Source organism: Doryrhamphus excisus, linkage group LG1 (assembly GCF_037039965.1).
Source record: "Doryrhamphus excisus strain RoL-2023G ecotype Guam linkage group LG1, RoL_Dexc_Guam_v1.1, whole genome shotgun sequence".
Lineage (NCBI taxonomy): Eukaryota > Metazoa > Chordata > Actinopteri > Syngnathiformes > Syngnathidae > Doryrhamphus > Doryrhamphus excisus.
Window position 1 is genome coordinate 29041675 of NC_136357.1, and position 15632 is coordinate 29057306.

General features: G+C 42.1%; 1 protein-coding gene across 3 annotated transcripts in view; it reads right to left on the minus strand.

Moving 5' to 3' along the window:
* LOC131132286 (multiple epidermal growth factor-like domains protein 11) overlaps positions 1-15632 on the minus strand; it is a 74818-nt gene that overhangs the window by 31016 nt on the left and 28170 nt on the right. For all 3 annotated transcript variants that reach the window (XM_078793406.1, XM_078793401.1, XM_078793396.1), the window contains exon 5: positions 12739-12831. In XM_078793406.1, coding sequence (XP_078649532.1) covers positions 12739-12831 — 93 coding nt within the window. The remainder of the gene's footprint in view (positions 1-12738; positions 12832-15632) is intronic.

The window sequence follows — 15632 nt, forward strand, 5'->3', positions numbered from 1 at the left end:
CTAAACACGTTCCACCATGCGATTTAGTATGATTCCTTAATTATAAATAGAATATTTTCATAGTTAAACCTAAACATTATTAGAGACCCGAAGGCATGAAATAACACCCCTATAGTTGTCACATTGACACTACAAATTATCCAAAAAAGTGGACATAATAGGAGTCACCAATTACCACATAGAGTTGGCCGAGGGTGGAATTGAACTCGGGTCTCGGAGCTGTGAGGTCTGCATCCCAAATGTGTATGGAATAGCTGCTATAAATCAGTAGACCCGAGAGGACAATGCGTACTAACAATGGAAGGTTTTATAGTACATGACATCATCTATCAGGTACCACACCGCAGGCTAACCTTCACGACTTCCAACAATGGCGGACAGAAGATCCAAGAATGGATCATATCGGATGTTTCATCAACAAGAAATCAAGCAGGGTTCTCCTGGTTTTTCTCGTCCGAGCTTTGTTTTTAATCATCTTCAGAGCGGGGACTTTTCTCTCTTACTCTTAACTCAGCATCGTCAAATCCTTTATCCTTCCACAGTCTCAATTATTCAGGAGCAAAGAGTCCAAATCAGGAGACTAATGACTTTGATCAGGAGGAGCTCACTGCTGGTACAAAGCACCACTTGGTGCACTAAATTAAGACTAGAATAATACACTCTGACAAGGGCTAACTCGGGAAGGAATACGTTTGGTTTTGTCAGTAGTGGAGGAGGTCTTCCATCTGGGCCCAACAAGAACAAAAAACAACAACATTGTGGAGGCCATTATTTCTGTGGCGGTGTCTGCGACACAGCTCCAGGCCGCCCGCGGGTTATTCCACGTGTTCCTAATTTGTTCAGCATGTTGACAAAAAACGCCTCAACACGATTCATTCCCATTAGCATAGAGACTTGAAGTGAAGGGATTCAAACCGTGTGCTTCCCCACTCATTCATTCTAAAGGCAATGAATCAAGCAGCTTTCTAGTCCCGTCCTATATCGTCTATCTCAGGGGTCTCAAACTCAATTTACCTGGGGGCCACTGGAGCTAGGGTCTGGGTGAGACTGGGCCGCATCAAAGTTATTTCCTTGAAACTTAAATAGCCAAAAACTTACCACTTCCACACGGATAGGGAGGATAACTATTAACAGTTATTTAACCTTTAACATGAACATGAATCAAAGGTAACATTAACATGTAACATTAAACTTTCATATCAAGGCGGGGGCCTCAAACTGGTGTCCTGCGGGCCACATTTGGCCCGCGGGCCGCGTGTTTGAGACCCCTGGTCTATATTATATGCCCCATGATTGGACGAATATTTTGCCAGTAGAAATGGCCGGGGGGGGGGGGGGGGGGGGTACCTACTCAACCAAACGACTGCCACCTGATAGTGGCTAATGAGGTATTTTATATTTGCATAATTTCTCTTTGTGTCGGGTAAATAGTTGTACAGTACAAAGAAAGTGTTTTGTTACGTGACTGGGTCAGTCAACAACTATCACACATTGTGTGTGGACTCATTAACTCAACTAAAACGTCCAGGAAGAAATAAGACTATGAATAAAATCCATCATGAATGAAGTCCGCCTCCCCGCTCCGGAATACCAATGATATCATTCCCACTATCCTATAATTCACGTACTGTTCCCGTGCGCAAAGTTTAGGGAATGACGCAAATATTAAATGTCAAAGTCTTCCACCCCAGTATCATTTTATATATTCCAGAATGTTCTGGAGATGGATGACATTAATGGCCGTTGACTCTTTGTCAAATTAACTTAATTCCACTGCATTTCAGCCCTGCCACAAAAGGACCAGCTGACATCATGTTAGATCATATTTCTCCTCTCTTGTAGAGAAGTATTGGATGACATTTTTAGCTAATTGGTTCTTTTTAGCCTTACGCATTATTTTAGCTGTTTGAAGATGAACTATATCAGCAAGTTGAAGTATTTGTCATTTTTAGAAATAAGGAGTTAGTATGTTCTCTGTAGGCGGCATTACGAATTATCCTTACTGGCCTTTTTTTGCAATACATTTAGCGAGTGAAGATAGCTTTTATAGTTATTAGCCCATATTTCCACACAATAAGTAAGATATGGTAGAACCAGAGAGCAATAAAGAGTATAGTAGATATTTGTTCAATATTGAAATATTTCTGGCCAAATGTATTTGTTGCATATTGTGTACTGTTGAAAAATATTAACCTGAAAAATCCCATAATGTAAAAAAAAAAAAAAAAAACAGATCGCTTTTAACATTTCACTCTCATCCAATTAAATCAGTCTCAGCTCACACTCAACGTCCGCCAACCACCAGTGAACAATCCAATCAAAATACACACACACACACACACACACACACACACACACACACACACACACACACACACACACCCCACTGTACCCGTACAGCCTCTAGCTTCTTCCATTCATTTTTAATTATGTGACATCTTTGTCAAAATGTTGGCGCCGAGGCAAAGCTAACTGAGAGGGTCCATGAGACACGACACCTTTAGTAATAAACACACGCCGTGTTATTGTTATTGTGTATATTGTTTTGCTTTTACTGCGAGCGCAGGCCCGAATAATATACATTATTAAACACCACCCTATTATTATTTATTCCAAACAAAGCGATAATGCCGCTTCCGTAAAAAAAAAAAAAATCACATAAAAAAAAAATTAATGTAATATAATAACAGTCGGGGCGGCACGGCGGGCGAGTGGTTAGCGCGCAGACCTCACAGCTAGGAGACCAGGGTTCGATTCCACTCTCGGCCATCTCTGTGTGGAGTTTGCATGTTCTCCCCGTGCATGCGTGGGTTTTCTCCGGGTACTCCGGTTTCCTCCCACATTCCAAAAACATGCTAGGTTAATTAGCCACTCCTATTATGTCCACTTTTTTGAATAATTTGGGGTGTTATTTCATGCCTTCTGGTCTCTAATAATGTTCAGGTTTAACTATGAAAATATTCTATTTATAAATAAGGAATCATACTAAATCGCATGGTGGAACGTGGTTAGCGTTATGAATGTGAGTGTGAATGGTTGTTTGTCTATATGTGCCCTGTGATTGGCTGGCCACCAGTCCAGGGTGTACCCCGCCTCTCGCCCGTCCCAAAGACAGCTGGGATAGGAAAAGCGGTAGAAAATGAATGAATGAATGAATAATAACAGTCGCTGTCATGGTTACGCAACAAGCTAAGATCACACAACAATACTGGATAATATTCATTTTACAGACCTACATAATCCTCATGGTTAGGGTCAGTTGGATGGATGGATGGATGGATGGATGGCTAATCCTCATGGTTAGGGTCAGTTGGATGGATGGATGGATGGATGGATGGATGGATGGCTAATCCTCATGGTTAGGGTCAGTTGGATGGATGGATGGATGGATGGATGGCTAATCCTCATGGTTAGGGTCAGTTGGATGGATGGATGGATGGATGGCTAATCCTCATGGCTAAAGTTGAGCGATGACGACGCGATTGACCCATAAACCTACATGCACACTTGTGTTTAATTCAGAGCCATTGATTTCCTTTTTCCAATTAATAATTGTAATTAGTGGCGGCATATTTCACGCTGTTTGGGACAGGGGGTCGATAAGGGGGGAGGAGCGGCCAGATGGATGACACAGTTTACAGTCGGCATGGCGGGACTAAAGTGTCTCTTTAGAGTAACAGCGACTGTTTTTCTTTCCGGGAGACGAAGCAAAGCTGCACTCATGCGCATAACGTTCCTAGACTGTAAAACTGCCGGAACTTGAATTTGACTAAATATTTACTGCCCGGTGTTGCAATGCGTGACTCAAATTGGATCGCTTCAAAAATATCTTTCCATGCCTGATAATTATATTTTAATGATCTTGTTTTATGCAAACGTGGGCCATAAATCCAAGTTGCGCTGATGGCTCCATTTGGCAGGGGTTGGAGGTCAAACCTCAAACCTCATCCAGCACATTACTGAGGAGGCACATCACAAAAGTGGGGATTATTTTCTTTCTTTCCTTCTTCATTTATTTCGGACATGCATACTATGTTACATTCACGTCTGAAAAGGAGCAGGAAGAAGCAAAGCTTCATATACAGACAAACATATAGACAAACAACCATTCACACTCACATTCATACCTATGGACAATTTGGAGTGGCTAATTAACCTAGCATGTTTTTGGAATGTGTTAGTGTTCTTACAAAGAACACTAAACTCATCACACACCAACTTAACACTCAAAAGGTATAATTATGAAACCAGCTCAACCGAATCATTCATTCATTTTCTACCGCTTATCCTCACGAGGGTCGCGGGGGATGCTGGAGCCTATCCCAGCTGTCTTCGGGCGAGAGAGAGAGGCGGGGCACACCCTGGACTGGTGGCCAGCCAATCACAGGGCACATATAGACAAACAACCATTCACACTCACATTCATACCTATGGACAATTTGGAGTGGCTAATTAACCTAGCATGTTTTTGGAATGTGTTAGTGTTCTTACAAAGAACACTAAACTCATCACACAACAACTTAACACTCAAAAGGTATAATTAAAAAAAATGTGATTATAATCAGCCTGCATCCCAAATCTCCGATATTGGCGCTCCGACACATGAGGTCAATTCCAGACTCTGACTCTTCCAGAGTCCTCATAATCACAACAACGTGTTAAGAGAGTAGCAAGAAGTAGGAGAGATGGGTTATTTTTCGTTAAAATTATTTTTAACGAAAAATCATTAAGACATTGCAACTCCCATTTCGTGTGGAAGTGGTATTTATCTGTATTACTCATTTTTATTGCTTTATTTTATTTTTTCCTCATGATTGATTTCACTCCCATGCGTTTATTTATCTTCAATCACTCCATCTTATTTCTATCTAAATACTCATGTGTATTCATTCTTATTTCATCTGCTCTTATTATCTACTTATCTATCTTCTTTGGTTTGGATTTTTTTTTTTTGGGAGACGGCGATTAAAGATGAAATAATAATTCATAGATGAAATAAGAACAGCTTTCTTTTTCCTGTTTTTCAGACTTGTTGAATTGTGCAAATGCGAGACTTGTCGGCAACATCAGTGCCATACATTCATTAGAAGTATGCGTTCACGTTTCTTAGTGGGGGGGGTGCATAGCGGCAAGGGGGAGGCAACTTACTACGGTGTCCCTCTTCTCCGCGCCAAAGTGGAAGACAAAAAGCCCAATGAATAATTTGTGCCCATTTTCGAGTGAAAGCAAAATCAGCTCTGCGGGATTGAAAAGGATTTATGGTGCTGGTCTCCTCAGGTGAAAGCCGCCAGCGGATGATAAACAAGTTTTGTGGAAATTAATCAAGAGCGCCGGCGAGAGGAATGTTGGTGGCGAAGGAAGAGGGAAGCAGTGCCGAGTGGGCAAGTCCTTTTACACTTTAATGACTTGTCCGTCATGAGGTTTGGCTGGCGTGAGCTCACGTGGGATCGTGGGGGGGGGGGGGGGGGGGTTCGGGGGGGTGGCTAATCAAAAGGTTTCCGAGGTGAGGTGCCAGTCCATTTTCCTCTTTCCTTTGAGACAAAAGATTGATGGCGTTTCCGAGAGAGGAGAAATGTTTGACAGCAAATAACCGACTCAAACGTCCACGCTGATAAAGTCCTGGTGTTCGAAAGAGAAGCTCAGCGATACACTTTGGGAATCACAGCCATTACTTATGTGACCGAGTTCCCGGCAAATCACAGTCTTGGGAAACGCCTCTTAATTACGTGATGAATCAATTGCCGGTTTCCTTAGCGCCATCTTACTTTTGGCGTTCTAGTTGCAAAAGTTGAAATAAATCTGCGTATGAAGTTTACTTCAAACATGGAGAGAAGCTCCGATGTCAGCTGGGGTGGGGTCTCCCTTGTTATTGACGTTTGTGTGTTTCACTGCGGTGCATTCAAGAGCTGACGACCAAAGTGCGGAATCTCAATGCTTGATGAAAAAACATTACGATTTGAGTACAAAGACATAAACATTTTAAAAGTGTGGGTTTGTGGCGTGTTTAAAAGTAGCCAACCGTATTTGTTTACAATTATTATATAGGCTAACAGGCTAACAGGGCTAACAATACACTTTCTCAGACAGGCACATATTTTCTCAAAATTTCAAATTTCGTTTGAATTCTAACAATCGATTGCTTGGACACAAGAACTGTGTCTCGTCCCGGTGCAGTTCGGCTGTGGTGTTTTTGTATCCTTGTTAAAACATATTGGTCCTGTTTGAGTGTTTTAGTCCTCTATGAACCAAAGATTCATTTCCAATATTCCACAATGGCACCCTACGTGGCATGATACAATGACGGTCGCTAGCAAAGAGGAAAACTCTGCAGTGGTGCATGAAGGAGATTGATTGACAACCAATCAGAACACAATGGGCGGGTTCTCCCTGAGCCAATCGGGAGCGCTGTGGCTGGATGCACATACTGTCTTCAACTTTCACATGAGTATACAACACCCTCTACAGATAGCAGTAGAAAATACAACAACACACATACAACAGATTGCTCTAATACACCACAAGGATGTAGACCACAATGTAATGTTAAAAATAAGCAAAATTGCGAGAGAACACTGTGTGTACGTGACATGGCGAGTGCTATGGGAATGCTAAGGAACCATTTTTGCATTCCAAACCTTTCGGTTAAGCGACAGTAGATTGTAGGTGACTAATAATAATACGTCAGAATGACATCAGCTGCATCTCAAACATTGTTTTTATGCTTTTTTCACGCCATAACTCGATCAAACATACAGTATATTGATTAATAAATCAGACTGTTTCATGGTTGAACACAGCCTGTTAAAATGAGTCATAAAGATAATAAAGATAACGAGTCAAAGTCACAAAGATACAAAGAAAAAGAGTCATAAAGATATTTAGGCATATTGTACACTTGCAGTATTTTATTGCCTAAATTAAGCTAAACTAAAAATGTTGTAATATTCAACATCGGTCAACAGGCGTCAGTAATTGTACGGTGAGACACACAAGCACCAGACTTGAATTATTGACTTATCACATTAGCAGCAATTACAGCTAGCGCCGGTCTCTCTCGCCCGAAGACAGCTGGGATAGGCTCCAGCACCCCCGCGACCCTCGTGGGGATAAGCGGTAGAAAATAAATGAATGAATAATACATACACATATATATTATCGTTTGTTTTTCTATTGGGCATATTTCAGACATAGTCGCTAATCGTGATTAATCATGATTAATCTGATCAAAAATGTGAACTATGCAGGTGTTAAAATTTCCCGTCACCTCCTTCACGTAACAAGGCGAGATGGCGTTTCACTTGCCTGGTTGCTGCCGCGCCGTGCTGTTATAAAATGCACTTCTGCCACCTCGGGGCCGTTTTTTTCCAGCTTAAAACTGCACCAAACATGCCCTCTTCTTTTGTAGAGATGCATCATCACCTCTTTGTGCCTCTTGCGCAATGAACAAGTGAATGCGTATTTGAAAAAATGGCGATAGAACGACGGAAAGTGCAGAGTACGCGACACAGAAGTCATCAGTAGAGTGTGAGTAGAGAGTGCGACGCTGAACAATTCGGGTTGAAATTGTCACCATCGTGTGACCTTGGAGAAGGTCTGGGAGGACGCCGGCTGGGATCTCGTCAAGTAAGCGGAATCTCCAAAGTCGGCAGGTATCTCCTCCTATCTCATAATTAATTTCACTAATGTTTTGCTGGTAGAATCTTCGCTCATCCTTCTTAGCGGCGAGACTGCAGTAGGTCGTGGTATACGTCGTATGCAGTATTACAGTACTACGCCATTCACGCTCCAAACTTTTCACATCGCAGCTAAAGTCCTTGAATGGGAGTTTGAAGATAAAAACTAGCTAGGTGAGTGCGCCGCGTTAGCTTTTTGTAATACAAGAAATGTTCATGAAAAGCCAAAGCGCAGACTCTTCCCAGGGGTCTTTGTCTCCTGTTTAGCCAACAGCAGCCTATCAGCTCAACCCGGCGGCTTAGTTCCTTCTTTCCTATGGTGATTGCCTCTCGGCGCACAGACTTTGCCCCCCCCACCCTCCACCCGCGTCTCCCGGTGGAAGGATGACCTTCCCATCTCATTCAGGACTGCAGAGTCACCGCTTATGTACCGGTGGGGATTGAAAACTCATCTCTTCACCAAGCATGTCACGTCTTACTCGCCCGTACTTTTCTCTTTTTCCTCCAGCTCATCCTCCTGTCTTCTTACCGACAACTTAACCTTTTGGACCTATATCAATTATTTACTTGAGCACATCTCATGAAGTCACTCTGCCACAAGCGCAAGAAAGCCAACAAGAAGGACAAGGTTGCGTAGACGTATCGAACAAATTCCCCAATGTACACTTTTCTAATTATGTCAATGATGAGTGACGCAGAGTTAATGTATTCATGCTAACGACGTACTTTGTACAACGGCCTCAAGTTGTCTCCTTTCAAAAACTTACAACAACAACTTATTTGAACTACAACATATGATGTATGGAAAATATACTAACTTTTTTACTGCTTTGGTTTCCATTTTCTACAATAAAAGCTCTGATAAAACATTCCATTGTTCTCAAATATCTTAAAAAATTTTTCTGCACAAAATAAGATGAAAAATAAATAAACAAATCAAGAATAAAAAAAATCAATCAGTAATAAATAAATATAATAATAATAAAAACTTAAGAAAGCACATATAGTTGGTGGGTAGACAAATGATTTTTTTCATATTAAAATGAACAAAGCATTATTAGAGCCCTGTAGACATGACAAAACACGACTATAGTCACATTTATACTCTTTTTATTTACAACATATTGTGCAACTGCAGGGTCTTGAGACACATGCTAACTCGCAAACTAGAGAGCTAGCCACCTAAACGGTAGCCTTCAAGTTATTTCCTTTAAACTTAAATAGCCAAAAACGTACCACTTCCACACGCATATGGAGGATAACTATTAACAGTTATTTAACCTTTAACATGATAATAATTTTTTCTGGGTACATGATACCATACAGCATCCATATCAAAGTTGCGCGGGCCGCACTAACATTAAACTTTCATATCAAGGCGGGGGCCTCAAACTCGTGTCCTGCGGGCCACATCTGGCCCGTGGGCCGCGTGTTTGAGGGTTTTTACGCTCGATGAACGATTCAGACACACACAGCAAACAATGTCCTACAAGCCGAACCGTCACGGCCTTTATGGTCATTTCTTTGGAGGTGATGTCAAGCTAAGCGAGGCGGTTTGCGGTGGGAGGAAGCGACCCCGTTGTAACGCACGCTGGTGCCTCGACACGGGAATCCAGAGCTCTAAAACTGAAGCGGGTGAAATGCAAGAAAATGCATACCTGGAGAGGAGCAAAGCGTGTTGAAAGGTCGCCATGTGTGCCAAAGCGGGAATAATGACTACGTGTCGGCGGGTCTGTAATTTAAGATCAAACGATACTCTCCCAGCGGATGAAAAACGCTGATTGGCCGTGCCCCCTTTGAATGAAGAGTGAGGCCACAAACCTGGAAGTTGAGCGATCGGTGATCCTTTGTGTTGCGGGGTCGTGTGATGTCATTGATTCAAACGCCACCGTCACCTCTATCAAGCGAAGGCGCAACAACAAGCGACGGGATAAACAACCACAAACGTTATTGAGGTCAAACCTGCTAAAATGACTCCTAAAACACAAGCCGAGATACAATATTAGACTTTTTTTAAATAAATCTTTGGTTGAGATGACGCCAGGTGTCATAGTTTGAATTTCAAAACTATATTAACTCATTCAATCACAAACGTTTTCCCTCTCGGGACCGGCCAAGAAAAAAAAGAAAGAAAAGAAAAAGAAAAAAAAAACAAAGAAAAAACCCCAAACTATATTAGGAAAGCAGGAAGTGAACAAATGTACCAGATGGAGGGGTAGGATTTAATAAGCTTTGCTTCTTCCTACTCCTTTTGGACACGTGGAACTGGGAACTGATTATGGGATGCACTCACTTGGAATCTGATTTTGACTGATTTTCCAAGGCATTCGGAATACTGCGTTCTTGGGCTACAGTATATATACATGGTATACAGTAAGTATTCCCACCTACGGACATCAAACGTATGCATTAAATTTTCTAAAACTATGACCGACGTAAAAAAACATAAATACGGCTTTGTTAGCGAATGGCCACCATCCAGGGTCTTCGCCCGAAGACAGCTGGGATAGGCTCCAGCACCCCCGCGACCCTTGTGAGGATAAGCGGTAGAAAATGAATGAATGAATACCGGGTAAATGAAATGGGTTTTGTACCAAAAAGCAAATATCCAACAAAATAAAAGTTGTGTGTTTGTGTATCTTATAATCCATTTTCTTCATTTAATCTTTTTCTCACATTTATTTAGTTACATGTCTGGCCTTGAAAGCCTTAAAAATGAAGTTTAATTTTATCGCAGGAATTGATCAAAATTGCATGCACATCAAGACTGAACGTTTGTGTCCTCAGAAGTACAAAATAATTAAAAAAAATAATCACGGTTTTACTATCTTCAGTGGAAATTATTCGTTTTATTCCTTGTGCTTTCTTTCTCGTTATCTTATCGTTTGTGATCATCTTGGCCGTCTTTACAGCATCGTGTCCATCATAGTTTGCATGATTTGATGCTCGTCTTTCAAAGGGACGCTTCCTCTCATTGCTACCCCCCCACTTCTCGTCCACGCTACCAGTCCAGCAGACCAAAGTAAACCCGTGGAAGTTCTGCAGGCTAACCGCTTTCACTGTGTGGAGTTTGCATGTTCTCCCCGTGCATGCGTGGGTTTTCTCCGGGTACTCCGGTTTCCTCCCACATTCCAAAAACATGCTAGGTTAATTGGCCACTCCTATTATGTCCACTTTTGGATAATTTGTAGCGTCAGTGTGACTATAGGGGTGTTATTTCATGCCTTCGGGTCTCTAATAATGTTTAGGTTTAACTATGAAAATATTCTATTTATAAATAAGGAATCATACTAACTCGCAATAATGGAACGTGGTTAGCGCGGAGACCCAGGTTTGATTCCCCGCTCGGGTATCTCGGGTACTCCGGTTTCCTCCCACATTCCAAAAACATGCTAGGTTAATTGGTGACTCCTATTATGTCCACTTTTTTTGGATAATTTGTAGCGTCAATGTGACTATAGGGGTGTTATTTCATGCCTTCGGGTCTCTAATAATGTTTGGGTTTAACTATGAAAATATTCTATTCATAAATAAGGAATCATACTAACTCGCAATGGTAGAACGTGGTTAGCGCGGAGACCCAGGTTTGATTCCCCGCTCGGGTATCTCGGGTATCGGGTACTCCGGTTTCCTCCCACATTCCAAAAACATGCTAGGTTAATTGGCCACTCCTATTATGTCCACTTTTTTGGATAATTTGTAGCGTCAATGTGACTATAGGGGTGTTATTTCATGCCTTCGGGTCTCTAATAATGTTTAGGTTTAACTATGAAAATATTCTATTTATGAATAAGGAATCATACTAACTCGCAATAATGGAACGTGGTTAGCGCGGAGACCCAGGTTTGATTCCCCGCTCGGGTATCTCGGGTATCGGGTACTCCAGTTTCCTCCCACATTCCAAAAACATGCTAGGTTAATTGGCCACTCCTATTATGTCCACTTTTTTGGATAATTTGTAGCGTCAATGTGACTATAGGGGTGTTATTTCATGCCTTCGGGTCTCTAATAATGTTTAGGTTTAACTATGAAAATATTCTATTTATAAATAAGGAATCATACTAACTCGCAATAATGGAACGTGGTTAGCGCGGAGACCCAGGTTTGATTCCCCGCTCGGGTATCTCGGGTATCGGGTACTCCGGTTTCCTCCCACATTCCAAAAACATGCTAGGTTAATTGGTCACTCCAAATTGTCCATAGGTATGAATGTGAGTGTGAATGGTTGTTTGTCTATATGTGCCCTGTGATTGGCTGGCCACCAGTCCAGGGTGTACCCCGCCTCTCGTCCGAAAGACAGCTGGAATAATGAATGAATCACCAAGCACAAACGGCTCAGACAAGTGACCCAAATGAATCAAGTACCAGATTGACTTCAGTGAGTTAGCTGGTCTAAAATTGACCAGTGGTGGTGAACATCCAGTGTCATATATGTACCGCATTCATGGCGCCCCTACCGACCGTATGTAAACTAATGAGGTAGTACATAGTCATCACAAATACTCCTTTCGCCCTAACAGGGAATATTAGTAAACAAACAACCACAATCCAAATCTATGAGAGACTCCAAGATGTATCGGCTCTTTGTGATGAGAGCAAGCAGACAATGTAGCTGCAATGTGCTGAGGGCTGAGTTCGATATCACCACAGGAGCGACGAGGCGCCCTCGCTACAATGCAGCAGAGGCCATAAACAAATAACGTATTCTAATATTGAAACGTGACAAGGAAGAGACTTCCTGCTACGGTGTAATAATCTGCAGCCACGTTGCCAGAGGATATTTGATTTATTTTGCTTCCCAGATTTCAGATAGGCCTTTCATAGCGTTACCCCGCCACGTCCAATTCATATTGATTTAACGTCTGTGGAACCAAATACACCATAATACACCATATTACCAAAAGTATTTAGTCACCAATCTAAATGATCAGAATGGGGTATCCTAATGACTGCAGTGAAGACTGTTTCTACAAACATTAGGCTCCTTGGCGAATGGCTAAACCCCAACCTCAGAGCTTCCTTTATCGTTTTTCAGAACCTCTATTGGTAGAACATTTGAACTCACCACTGGAGCAGTCCAGTCCGCCCCAGCCCGGCTCACACTGGCAAGTGTCCGGAGAGACGCACCGGCCGTGGGCACACTCCTCAGTACACAAGGCTGAAACGCAGAGACGGTACAGCGTATGTTAATAACCGTCGAGCTCATTTTAACAGACAATAAAGACATTCTTTCATTTTCTACCGCTTATCCTCACAAGGGGTGCTGGAGCCTATCCCAGCTGTCTTTGGGCGAGAGGCGGGGTACACTCTGGACTGGTGGCCGGCCAATCACAGGGCACATATAGACAAACAACCATTCACACTCACATTCATACCTATGGACAATTTGGAGTGGCTAATTAACCTAGCATGTTTTTGGAATGTGGGAGGAAACCGGAGTACCCGGAGAAAACCCACGCATGCGCAGGGAGAACATGCAAACTCCACACAGAGATGGCCGAGGGTGGACTTGAACTCGGGTCTCCTAGCTGTGAGGCCGGCGCTAACCACTCGTCCACCATGCAGCCCCACAATCAAGACATATCGTACATATATCTGGTACGTATCGGTTGTATTTTCGCTTAGACAATACAAACAATATATCAGGCTTTCAGAAGACGCATTCAAATACATACTGTTTATACTGGATGTAGTATTGTACACTGGTCACAAAGTGTCAGTAAAGATACCCTGATTAGACGGTACCCATTGTAGGAAGTACAGGAAGTACAACACAATGAATAAGGAATCCTACTTGGAGGATCAATGCTGCGAGAAAATACGTTTTTTTTTTAAATTTCAAATAATCAAAATACAGCAAGATACTGTAAGTATTACAAGTTAGCATCAAAGTACTTGTTCTTGCATGATCACAGCATGTATATCAAACGATAAAATGCTGTTGGAGGTTTTTTTTTGTAATGGAAATAGGTGTGTCCCAATGACGTGCATTGTTAGCTAGCTTATATTAACTCGTTTTCTGGTGTTATAATGCACAGAAATGGGATTGATTGTGAAAAAAGATTGTGAATGATGGGTACAATTCCAAAAAAAAGGGCAGTTCCCCTTAAATTATAAAGTGTCGCTGGCTGGCTGTTCTTAGTATTTAAGATTCCCAAATGATAAAACTATAACACAAATTCTATCCCAAAAAATAATTTTTTTTGGTCATCCTGACCGAAACCTCGACTGCACTAAATGAGTTGCTATTTTAATATAAAAAAAGTAAAGATTGCATGTGTGTCATCTGAATGAAAAAGCCATCTTACTTCAAGCCAAAATACTGCAAAGATGAAAGGAAGCGTCACAACTTGGTCAAATCTGACAGGTTGAACTTTTTCTATCATCCCCTCCAAGTCATTTAACAAGGATCACTTGTACATCAAACGGTGAATACTGCATCATTCAGGAAGTACAGGAGGTGCGCAGGGAGGCGACAGGCTGACAGCTTGGAGACTGTTTGCTCTTCTATCGCTGTGATATGATGCGATATTTATCTTTCTTTCCCTTCTGAGTGACAGTGACAGACAAAGCTAGCTTGAATTGGAGCGAATAAAGAATGAGGTGTATATGTTTGGTTTTTTTATGTAAAAAGTACGTCTGTCACTGATAGCAGAGTTGTTCATACAACTCTTGCAGCCAACGACAGATCCGTTCCAATTTCCTGCTCAGTGACTCTCGGTGCGGATCGTAGTATGTTGCACATCACCTTATTGTGGTTGAGGGGTTCGAGTGCCCGAGTTATTCATCCGTCCATCTATCGACAGCGGGAACGGCACAGCGTCTCCACAATTGTGGTTGCTGTACTGCATCGTTGTAATATTTTGTCAACCTATATTTGTATCCTCATCTGAGATCATAAACTTTGGTATAATAAACAGCAATGTTGTGAACACAAGCTGGAATCACCATAAAAGATAGTGAGGAGCTTGGTTTAAGTACATGTTTTGGTTACTGTACGCCAGTGCTTCTCAAATAGTGGGGGTGGGGCAACAAAAAATCTGCCCCAATTGAGAAGCACAGCTATTAATACACTACGGACGAGTGGTTAGCACGCAGGCCTCGCTGCTAGGAGACCAGAGTTCGATTCCACCCTCGGCCATCTCTGTGTGGATTTTGCATGTTTTCCCCGTGCATGCGTGGGTTTTCTCCGGGTATTCCGGTTTCCTCCCAAATCACTCAACCTATATTTGTATCCTCATCTATGATCATAAACTTTGGGATAGTAAACAGCAATGTTGTGAACACAAGCTGGAATCACCATAAAAGATAGTGAGGAGCTTGGTTTAAGTACATGTTTTGGTTACTGTACGCCAGTGCTTCTCAAATAGTGGGGGTGGGGCAACAAAAAATCTGCCCCAATTGAGAAGCACAGCTATTAATACACTACGGACGAGTGGTTAGCACGCAGGCCTCGCTGCTAGGAGACCAGAGTTCGATTCCACCCTCGGCCATCTCTGTGTGGATTTTGCATGTTCTCCCCGTGCATGCGTGGGTTTTCTCCGGGTATTCCGGTTTCCTCCCAAATCACTCAACCTATATTTGTATCCTCATCTAAGATCATAAACTTTGGGATAGTAAACAGCAAGGTTGTGAACACAAGCTGGAATCACCATAAAAGATAGTGAGGAGCTTGGTTTAAGTACATGTTTTGGTTACTGTACACCAGTGCTTCAGCGCAGGGAACTGGCGTTGTGGGGTGGGGGGGTGTTCAGTCTCTATGGCCTATTATTAGTTCAAAAATATGCATATAAAGCAATTTTTATGTATTCTTGGTCTGAATTAAGAATTTTTAACCACAGATGATGAATGAATGAATGAATGAAACAAAAATCTAATTACAGCCTGATGAGTTATAGGGGTCGCACAGTGGACGAGTGGTTAGCATGTAGACCTAGGTTCGAATCTCTGTGTGGAGTT